The sequence below is a fragment of the Chiloscyllium plagiosum genome, chromosome 3, assembly GCF_004010195.1.
Source record: "Chiloscyllium plagiosum isolate BGI_BamShark_2017 chromosome 3, ASM401019v2, whole genome shotgun sequence".
NCBI classification, from domain to species: Eukaryota; Metazoa; Chordata; class Chondrichthyes; order Orectolobiformes; family Hemiscylliidae; genus Chiloscyllium; species Chiloscyllium plagiosum.
In genome coordinates, this window is record NC_057712.1 from 84,922,494 (window position 1) to 84,934,449 (window position 11,956).

General features: G+C 40.2%; 1 protein-coding gene across 2 annotated transcripts in view; it reads right to left on the reverse strand.

The window, feature by feature from the left end:
- The window catches only part of mms22l (MMS22-like, DNA repair protein), a 162,506-nt gene that overhangs the window by 87,830 nt on the left and 62,720 nt on the right, over positions 1-11,956 (reverse strand). The window contains exon 14 of one of the 2 annotated variants that reach the window (XM_043685419.1): positions 9,279-9,788. The exons of the other annotated variant lie outside the window; for it this stretch is intronic. Within the exon in view, the coding sequence (XP_043541354.1) occupies positions 9,279-9,788 (510 nt within the window). The remainder of the gene's footprint in view (positions 1-9,278; positions 9,789-11,956) is intronic. 2 annotated transcript variants of the gene reach the window in all.

Genomic DNA, 11,956 nt, shown 5'->3' on the forward strand with positions numbered 1-11,956 from the left:
CTGAGGATTGCCCAATGTTCAGCACTATCCATGACTCCTCAGATACTGAAACAGCTCGCGTTCACATCTAGCAAGGCTGAGTTGACACTCACGTTTGAGTTAGTAAGTGGCAATTAACATATGGACCACACAAGTGCCAGGCAATGATGATCCTCACCAAGAGAAAATTCAACCAACCAACCACACCCCCACCTTGAAATTCAACAGCATTATTATCAGTAAATCCCCACTAACATCCTGGGGGTTTCCTCTGACCAGAAACTCACATGAATATTGTGGCTACAACAGCCGATCAGACTTGCCCTGCAGGGAGTTACTTACTTCCTGATTCTACCCAGCAACTACAAGGCGCAAGTCAGGAAACATTGAAAAAAATCAACATCAGGACAAAGAAACCTACTTGATCGACACCCTTTCCACACTTTCAACATTTACTACCTCCGTCACCAATGCACAATGGCAATCATTTGTACTATGTACCAAATATACCACAGTAACTCATCCAGCCTCCTTCAACAGTATCTTACAAATGAAAAACCATCTAGGAACAACAAGGACAACAGGTACATATGAACACCACCAGGTGCAAGTTCCCAACCAAGCCACACATCATCCTGACTTGGAACTATATTACTGTTCCTTTCGTTACTGGCTCAAAACCCTGGAACTCTCTCAACATCACTGGGGACCAACGCTCCCTCTAAGCTGAGTGACTGTGCAAGTGTTCCAATATTTACGCATTTACTTCTAATTCTGAAAATGGCTGCCGAGCATGGGTCTCAGAGATTCATGCAGATCAAAAGAATATATTAGAGGGAATGTTGCTAGGGACACAACAGTGTAGACAGGCTGCAGTGGTTCAAGATGGCAGCTCACCACCATCTTCACAAGGGCAATGAGGAGTGGACAACAAATCCTGGCATAGATATCGATACCTTCATCCTGTGAAATAACTTTTTTTTCAAAATGTTTTGCAAGAACATGGTTCTGCACAAATTTTGGCAGATAAGAAGAAAATTCTGTTTAATCTCTTTGACAAATTTTATCAGACAGCACAATTTCCTCTGCATTTTACTGCAGCAGCTGTACATTTCTGCTCCCAGACTAATATAATTCTCCAGCGGAGGTTGGGAGGTGGAAAACTGGCTGCAGTCATGGGAGGCGGAGGGAACATTTCAGGGGCACACTTCCATCGATCATAAATTAGCCCCCTCCTCACTTTTACCAGTATAAGCACCAAATTGAAAGTACCAACTGATAATCGAGATGAACTGAGGTAACCATGACTTTCACTGTATCTCTGCAGGTTGACTGTCCAACTTGTCAGAGACTGAGTTTGACAATGTACGGAAGTATTCAACAGCAAATTTCCACAGCAGACACATAAATACAACAAGATCAGCTGAGGAAGATGGAGGCCCAGAACCATATAGAATCCTCATTAGATGGCTGAAGACCAAATTTGCTGGCATAATCATTTGGCGGTACATTATCACTGTTTACTGAAGGTTCAAGCAGAATGTTCAATCCACTGACTCATAACTAAACAAATCCCTTGAATGTAAACAAATGAAAATGTGTTTGTAGCTCAAAAATTAACGACCCAGCATATCTTCAAGTTTTGGGGATGGAGTTGGTCTTTCAGTATGCAGAATGGTCTCATGATGAGTCAGGTGAATTGGCCATGCTAAATTGCCCACAGTGTTAGGTGCATTAGTCAGGGGTAAATATACAGTAGGGGACTGGGTCTGGGTGGGTTACTCTTGGGATGGTCGGTGTGGACTGGTTGGGTAGAAGGGCCTGTTTCCACACTGGAGGGAGTCTAATCTAATCTAATCTAAAAACATTTGATTTTATTTTCTGTTAACTTGGAACATATTGGTAAGATTTTTAATTTCAAGCCAAGTGAAAATGACAGACAAGGAGGCGAGACTATTAAGAATGTGAATGAATTCTCTGTGAACTCTGCTGCAAAGAAGATTATGTACAACCCATTTCCTCCTACTTTTTTCTTCCCATTTTCTAAAAGCAACAAATCCTGAATAGTTTCACTGGCATCTGCACTAGTTAGTTATCAAAATGAAGGAGGTTCACTGTCGCTCGCCAAATGCTCCCCTAGCTCAGATCATTTAACTTAGAACACAACAAGAATCCACTGCTGGATCTTCTAGTTCATATGACTCAGAGCAACTCCAACAAAGCTTTAATGTATGATCTGGGGAAACCAGTAAATCAAATACACAGTAATAGAACACACAATAACACACCTTGGCAGGCTGATCAAGATCAAGGGCCTCAAATAGCAAGTGTTCACCTCCTTAAGAAGGAAATGTCATTGTGACCCTCTGTGCACCCTAGCAGAGAGGGGAGTCTATGGCAGTGATCTGTTATAGAAAAGCACTTCCTTTTACTTTATATGTCAATATAGAGGGAGAGATTAGACAAATGTAAAATTAATAAGTGGTTTATAAAATGACAAAGGTTAAAGATAGGGTTAATGGTAGGTTTTTCTTCCCTAGGATTGGGAATTTCTAGACGGGGGTCATATTTTTAAGGTGAGAGGAGAGAGATTTAAAGAGAACAGGAGTACATTTTTTACACAGATGATGGGTTACGTGTGGAATGAACTTTTGAAGGGAGTGGTCGATGCGGGCACAGTTACAACATTTAAAAAAACCTTCGGTAAGTACATGAATAGGAATGGTTTGGGGGGATATGGTCAGGAGCAGGCAGATGGAACAAATTTAGTTTGGCTCAAACTAAATTTGGCTCAAACTTCGGTCCAAACAGTCTATGCTCGACATAGACTGTTTGGACCGAAGGATCTATTTCCGTGCTGTATGACTCTATGACTCCACAGTCAGTTCTTGTGCAATTCCACATTATAGAAAAATCCGCTTTAGAAAGAGCACTTAAAATGTTGCTGCTGTAAGCACATTACAGTCAACACACATTTTAAAAGTTCACACTTTAGAAACAGCGTCCCCGATTTGTCAATCATGTGACACTGAATCTGCGTTGATGAAATGTCCATAATAACAGAATGGCCTGTATAAGAAATTGGTGAAAAAGGATATATTTTATCAAAATTTAGCAACCAATCAGCAGTCTCCTCCTGTACAGTATAAACATAGTTTGTTCCTCTTGAATTTGCATCCCTGTGAATTGACTTGAAGCTTGCAAGGTGAAAAGCTTTTACAAAATGCGTCTTTTATCAGCAATACTTGTTTTGTACTACCAAAAAGCCATAAGAAGAAAATAAAATGTCCAACAATAATGTTGGTAACAAACTGAAATGTAAACTCTACCTTATTTTGCTTCCAATCTTAGCCCTCAAACATTTCAGTGAGATACCCTAGACTGTAATGCACACCTATGACCATTCCCTGAACTCCACAGATGTACTTGCAACAAAGGATTACAACTGTTTCCATCAGTAGCTGATAGGTAAGGTTATTTTGTAAGTTTTTTCAGAGACAAGCCAATTCAACCCCTTTTTACTGTTTGCCTGCATAGTATGCATTTCAAGCTGTACAGAAAAAAATACACAATACTGTTATTCATGTTCGCCTTGCTTAACACACAGGGGCACATGTAATTAGTCTCCAGAGATTAAAAACGGAATTCAACAAAGATTTCTCCAGATTATGAGCACTTCAAATGCACATTTCAATGCAAAATGTCACAATTTCTTCAGGAAGTTTTTGGAAGTTTGTTTATTTCTATTTCTACAAAAAATGTATGGAAGGTAAAAGACAACATTATCTAAACAGTAGCTTAAATCTGATTTCACATATTTTTCACCAATGATAAGTAAGTAAACAAAGCTTGTCTGAGTTAAAATGTACTGGACCAGGGTCGGTAAACTATACTCTCTCCTGGATATTGCATCGGACAAGAATTTGACAATTAAAATATTCACACATTAACAATCACAACCACTACAGGAATGGATCTAGACTTTAAAATGATAATTGTACAAAGAACTGGAGTCTCAAAATGCCTTTCAATACTGGGAGGTGGTCATAATTAGAAAACAGAAATTTAATTTGTGTTAATGCAAAAGAATTTCTTCCAGAAATTGACATTAACTGATTGAGTAAAACGTTTTATTATTTCAATTCCTCATCATGCACAACAAAATATTTTTAAAAACATTTTAATAGGTATCATCTTTGAAATGGTCCTTTCACAGCTCATGTCCAGTTATCACGGTGGCAGGAATTGCATCCTTTTCATTATAATTTGATGAGTGATTGAGCAGTCATTAAACAATAAAACACAACTGAAAAGAAGTGGAAATTCTCAACTGTGTGAGATTTTGACTCCAGAAAACATAAGTTAACAGAAGCAAAGAACTTACTGTTATAACATTAATATTGTTTCTCATTTCAAACAACGTTTGTTGGCGAAGGCAGCCAGAATGACAAATAGTGTAATTAGGTTTCAGTTTTACAGCAGTTCTGGCTGATTCTATGACCTGAGAGATCAAACAATCTTAACTGTACTTATTAACTTTGCAAACGATTTTCAGTCATAGACAACACATATCGCAGCAATCAACAAGATGAATCTTACAGCATTGAAAGTACAAGAATCTCCTTCATTGTCATTTTCATTCATAAAAAGAATCGGCTTACTTGCCCATGGTTTGATCTATTCAGCATACCATTCTGTCTCTTTCTGGCTCACATTTTAGCATAGCTTCCCCCATAAGATGGTTGAGTGTTGCTTAAGAGCTTGAAACTAAAACTCTTAATTACAACACACCCTTCAGTAAAAGCACTGACATTAGCTCCTGAATTTTATGGGTTTACTTTTATCATTCACTAAAATTATGCATTCCACAATAATATCCAAAAATATCAGTCTCAATTATGACTGTATGGGCATTCAAACTATGTGAATTGTATTGAGTTTGGGATGAATACATCAATTTAGTTCTATTACCACAAGGATTTTTAAAAATAACAAATACTTTGCTAATGATCTCACTGCAACCCCACACCTCTTTGTACTAGCATTGACAAATATATTCTCAAAGAAAAGATGTATTACATAATAAGACGGTGCAATTAAACCGAGGTTTTATACTTTTTAGAGAAAGGTAGTACTTTAATCTGCATTAAAATGTCATGGGTTCAAGCCCCACTACAGAACTGGAAAAATGAAGCTCTTTAAAGAGGACGCCATTTTGAGTACGAATTTACAGAGAAATCCTTCTCTGCCAGCTCAAGTGAATATATAAAATCCATGATACTACTCAAAGAGCAAGAAAAATCTCCCAGTGTACTGATCAATATTTCAGTCCCTGCTAACAGCACCAAAAGTGATTATTTGGTCATTGTTCTGTTATTTATGGGATCTTGCTATACGCAAATTGGCTCCAGTGTATGTGTACATAACAATGACTGCATGTCAGAACTTCTGACTGACGCCTTGTTGTAGCGGGAAGGCGTTCCAGGTCTTACAGCAGCATTGTTATTATGATTGATCAAGCCACATTGTGGCAAGCCCCAGCAGACATCCAACATGTAGATGGGAGGAACTCAGGATCAATGGTAGAACTGAAAGTCTGGTTAAGGACAATGGAGATTATCTTGTCCGGGGTAATCAATACCTACCATGTATACAATAGAAATACTACCTGTAATGCAGAATCAGGATTTTGTCTTGGTCCTTGAAGAAGTTATTGACAGCTTATTAACAGAAGACCTGAGCTGAACACCATAGAATGATTATATTGATTGCATTTTGTGCATTTTGATGTTGTGATGTAAACTATGGGATTTATGTATATATATATTTTAATATTATTTATTGCAAATCTGGCATCTTGAATTCTGGGTTTGAGAGAGAAATGGATTTTTCCTCTGGGTTTGAAGTTAATTATTAACTTGTAAGCATCCCTATAGCCTGGTGATTTCTTTCAAAACATTTTTTGAGGGTTAGCTTTAGAATTAATGGATTTGTGTGTGTTTGGGAGAGTTTTACCACCAAATAAGATAAACAATCCACAGTTTAGAAAGTCAGGATTTTTTTTCAAAAAAGCTTAAGACAGACACTCAGCTGAGAGAGAGAGAGCAGGAGAGATTTTTAATTTTAGTTTTTGAGTTTGCAGCAATCCTGTGAAATCTTTGGAATACGATTGCTGTATAGAGTAATGTTCCTGAGAAGGGAAGAATAAAGTGAATTAGGTTACACTTAAATGAAGAATTAGTGTAGTCCCAGACCAGGAAGAATCTATTTGCAGTTCCAGTCTAATAGCTGAAGTCTGGTATGAGTATTGCACCAGTGGTGGTCCCGGGCACTGTATCAGGGATGTGTTTTGCATACTATAAAAAATTTTTTTTTTCTTTTCATTTTATGAAAGAATGTTTTAGGATAGTGAAATATCTTAGAATTTGCATTGTAAGTAAATGACTTGTTTATTTTGTCTTCATTTCTTTCAAAATAAGCATCTGCTTTAATATTAAAGCAAAATCTGCAGCATTGTGTGATTATGTTTCAGTGGGTTTCGATTTGTTTGTCAAAATCAAAACAAATCAAAATAGGATCTCTTGTACAGGTTCTTGTCTGGGATCTGACTTGCCTGGAAATAACATCAGCTGAAATCATGACAATAATGACGGTAAAGCCATTAATGCAGTTGAAGAAAGGCAGCCAGGGGAGAAAAGTTTCAGGAGATGGTCGGAGTTGGACAAAGTAAGCTGGCCGTCTACACCAAGCGCCTCCTGAGCAACTGCATGAGACTGATCTAGACCATCTACAACTTTGGAGTTGTATATGACCCTGAGATAAGCTTCCCACCACTTAGTTGCTCCCTCAGTAAGAGTACCTACTTTCACCTCCCTAGCATTGTGGGTCTGCGCTTTGGGCGGAATCTCCCAGTCCTGGGGGGTGGGAAGATCATCAATTAGGTGAGACAGTTTCACCACACAACTTCACTGCCTTTCCTTCTCCACCTGAGTTCCATTCTGGTGGGATGCCCAAGCTTGATCCTCCTGCCCTACCTCTACTTGAGGCCCTAAGGTGGTCAACTATAACAAGTGCAGTACCTTTTTCAAAATATATCCATGGGACATGGGTGTTGTTGACTGGCCCAGCATTTACAGCACATTCCTAATTGCTCAGAGGACAATTAAAGAGTTAACCACATTGCCGTGGGTTAGAGTCACAAAGAGGCCAGACCAGGTAAGGATGGCAGATTTCTTTCCCTAAAGAGTACTTATGAACCAGATGGGATTTTTTTTCCCCTGACATTCAACAGTGGTTACATGGCCACCATCAGGCTAGTTTGTCAATAGGTTGTACTGAATTAAAATTTCACCATCTGTCCTGGTTGGAATCAAACCCATCTGTCCAAAACACTGGGCTAGGACTCTGTATTACCAGTCCAGTGGCATGACCACGAGGCCATCACTTCATTCCTGGGCACAACTGATGATGATAGGCTGCCTGTTATTGTTAGATGATGAAAGAATCATGCACAATCAAGGGACTGGACATAGGGCTACTAAAAACTTCACACTCCTGTCTTTGCTTCTATTCCTGGCCTCCTTTCCCCATGATACCTAATCCCAGAAAATGTCCCTCACAAAAAGCCCTTATCCAAGATCTCGACCCTAGGAATGTTGATTGTTCTAACAACTACAGCCTTCGCAGTGGCACTGACATGTTAGAGTGCTGATGGTCTCTGATTGGCCAGCAGTTCTCGCTGGGTGGGACTTTTGCTTCCAGCGAGTGATTTCAGACATAGCCCTGGCACTGCCCTCGTGGTAGGAGATACAGCCAACCTTGTTGTGTACAGTCAGGTGGACTGCCTCACCACCTTTTCAGCAAGAGAGATACATGAAGACACCAGAAAATCCCTGCCCTGCCTCAGTTTGACAGCCACTGAAGTTATTTCTAGGCTTGACTGATTGAATACTCTTTTGGCCAACCTCCCATCTGCCGACCACTATAAATCTGAGCTAATCAAAAACTCTGCTACCTTCACCCTAACCCCATTACTAATGTGTTCCCTGATTCATTTTGGGACCTTGTCTCTCAAAAACCTCAATTTTTAATTTCTCTCCTTATTTTCAAATTCTCCATTATTGCTATAACCTCAAACAGCCTTACAACCCTCTCAGATTGCTGCCTTCCCTAATATGAGCGTCATGCACTTTCCCAGTTCTTGTTCATCAAGAGTGGCACCATGCTTTTATTGTTTACATCCCAAGAATTGGAACTACCCTCCTAAATGACTCATCTCTTTCCTCCTTTAAAAACTGTCTTTGGTCATGCTTTTGGTCTCCAGTCCCAATATCCTCACATGTGGCTCAGTGCAAAATTATGTTTGATAATGTGCCTTTGAAGCACCTTTTTACTATGTTGAATGCTTTAGGGGAGGCTAGGGCCTAGTGGTATTGTCACTGAACTGATAATCCAGAGATCCAGGTCATGTTCTGGGAACCCGCATTTGAATCCTGCCATGGCACATGATGGGATTTGAATTCAATAAAAATCTGGAATTCAGAGCCTAATGATGACCATGAATCCATTATCGATTGGCACAAAACCCATCTGGTTCCCTCATGCCCGGTGACTCCAGACCCACAGTAATGTGGTTGACTCTTAACTGCCCTCTGGGCTATTATGGACAGATAATAAATGCTGGTCTAGCCAGGGATGCCCTCATCCCGCGAATGAATTAAAAAAATACTTTTGCAACATGTTGTCATTGACAGAAGCTAAGATGGATTGATTTAAGTGATTTAATATTTTAGGTGCATGCTATTACAACAGAGCAAAAGCCAAAAGAATAGTTTATCCTGCATTCCCAACACTGAACCATCCTAACGTGTTACAACTGTCTCTTGATTTACTCACGGGTTCAATGAATCAACCCACCAAGTGGTGAGGTGCTAAACTTGATACAATGCAAACTTCTCACATTCAAACCACGGTCTGTGCAGAGCTCACTCTATCAACAGCTGTAACAATGGAATCATCCAAAATACAGACAGGAAATTTTACCTGGGTTTTGACACTTACCTGCTAATGAATGAGTCTTATTGGAAAGATGTTTGTGCTTGTGACATCCCGGTGAGATGTATCACATGAATCCTCGCTACATCAGCAACACAACAAAACATCCATTGACTAATATCAGAGTACCTCTGTATTTACTGGGATGCTGGGCAACAATATTTCAGTGATAACTTAATTCACTCGCATATTTAGAGATGATACTGTAAACGTTCAAGGGAACTGCTGAGGGAATATTCACTTACCTCAAACGAGCCAGTACAACCTGCAAAAATGTAAGTGCTGCATTCAGTTCCGATTCCCTACAGGCACGGTACAGCAAGCTGAACCCTTCATTCAACAGCTTCTCTTCGGAAAGGTGTAGGTAGGAGCTGGTCTCGAATACCTCCTGCACAGCTTCAATATATGCTGCAAGCAATGGCCAGAGAGTAACTTTCCGTGTGTGGTCAGTAGTTTTCAGATAGAATTCTTTAGTTACAATCTGAAAGTTTGCTGACAGTTTTGTAGCAAGAAAGCTGATGTCAACATTCTTCTCTTCATACATCAGAAGAAACGCAAAGTATCCCTTCCAAATCAATGCTTGCTGGGCAATAGAGAGCTTGCTAGGTTTTAAAAGGTCCAGAAGATCTGCTACCCGGCTGACAACATCCTCTATCCCAGCCACTGCTGCAAGGACTAGAAAAAGGCTGAAAAAGTTCTGTAGTCCCAACTCAGTAAGTTCTTGCATCTTCCGCTGATGGAACTTGGAATAAATCCTAGAAAATTAACAGGTTGCTCAGTGTCATTCAGTAGGAACAGAAACTGGTAAAATATTCTAAGGAAAATATCTGGAGAGATTTCAATGCAGCTGACGAGGTAGGATTATCAGAAAAAGCTGATGTAATTTCAGGTTGCATCACATTGCTAACATCACATATTTACCATTCAAAAGGGAGGGAGGCAAAAACAAGTAACTATAGGCCAGTTAGCTTAACGTCTGTCATTGGGAAAATATTATCGTTTATTCCAAAGTATACAACAGTAGATCATTTAGAAATGCATAATATAACCAAGCAGATTCAGCATGGCTTTATGAAGGGGAAACAATGCCTGATAAATTTATTAAAATTTGTTGAGGAGGCAACATGTAGGATAGATACAGGCAAAACGGTGGATGCAATATATTTGGATTGTCAGAAAGTTTGATAAGGTAATATTTGATAAGTCTACTTGAAATAAGAGCTGATAGTGTTGGAAGTAGCATACTAGCATGGCTAGAGGATTGGCTACTTAATGTGGGATGAAAGGAGTATTTGCAGGATGGCAACATGCAATGTGAGGAGTTCCACAGGGATCAGTGCTAGGGCCGCAATTATTTATAATATAACTTAATGGCTGGAAAAAGAAGTGAATGCACTATCACCAAGTTTGCGGATGACACAAATACAAGAGGGAAGACAAGTAGGGAGGAACACAAAGAAAGTGTAAAGGAAAACAGACAGACAAAATCTTGGCAGACTGAATATAATCTGGAAAATCTGAAGTTATGGACTTTGAGAGATACAGAGGAACTAAATGTTATTTAAACAGAGAAAGACTGTAGAAAGCCACAGCACAGAGGGACCTGGATGTCCTTGTGTATGAATCACAGAAAGCTAACATCCAAATTCAGCAGATAATAGGAACGTCAAATGGAATGGGGGCCTTTGTTTCAACGGCAAGAGGGTTGCTTCCCGAGAGGAGACTCTGGAATCTGAATCTCAGAGTAACGAGTCACCCACTTAAAGCAGAGAAGAGAAGGGCTATCTTCGCTCAGAGGGTGGTGAATCTGTGGAGTTCTTCATCACAGATAGAAGGTTGAGACATACAACATAATCAGAGGGTTAGATAGGGCGGAAAGTGAGAGCCTTTTTCCTCGGATGGTGATGGCTAGCAAGAAGGACATAGCTTTAAATTGAGGGGTGATAGATATAGGACAGATGTCAGAGGTAGGATTTTTACTCAGAGATTGGTTAGGGGCACGGTACTGCCTGCCTGCAGCAGTAGTAGATTCGCCAACTTTGAGAGCATTTAAACGGTCATTGAATAGACACACGGATGAAAATGGAATAGTCGAGGTTGAATGGACTTCAGATTGGTCTCACAGGTTGGCGCAACATCGAGGGCTGAAGGGCCTGTACTGCACTGAAATGTTCTATTTATTCTGTTTAGAGTTGAGGCTGGGTCATTAAGAATATTTGAGAGAAAGTGAGGGCTGCAGATGCTGGAGATCAGAGCTGAAAATGTGTTGCTGGAAAAGCGCAACATGTCAGGCAGCATCCAAGGAACAGGAGAATCGACGTTGATTCCTGAAGAAGGGCTTGTGCCCGAAACGTCGATTCTCCTGTTCCTTGGATGCTGCCTGACCTGCTGCGCTTTTCCAGCAACACATTTTCAGCTCATTAAGAATATTGCAGACTGAGATAGACAGACATAAAATCATTAAGGGAATCAAGAGTTATGGGGAAAAGGCATCCATCTGGAGGTGATCAGCCCTGATCTCATTGAATAATGGAGAAAATTGATGTTTTCCATTCCACCTTCAACATTCACTCCCTCGAGCACTAACACACAGTGTAGCAGTATATATACACCATCTATAGGATGCATTGCAGTAACCCATTGTAGCAATATACAGAGGAACCTCGATTATCAGAACAAGATGGGCAAGCACTATTTCATTCGAATAATTGATTGTTCGTTTAATTGATTTAATACCTTTCCTCTGGGGCTCGGAGTTTTCTGTTAAGTCTGCTCCCCACTCAGGAAACTAGGCAGCAGCACACTGTGCGCAAGACCCAACCCTGCCCCCACCTCCGCACCCCAATCCAGTCCAATACCACCCCCATCCCCGCCGCCCTGCAACCCTGCCCAACACTGCCCCCGCGCCCCCAACCCATCAAAC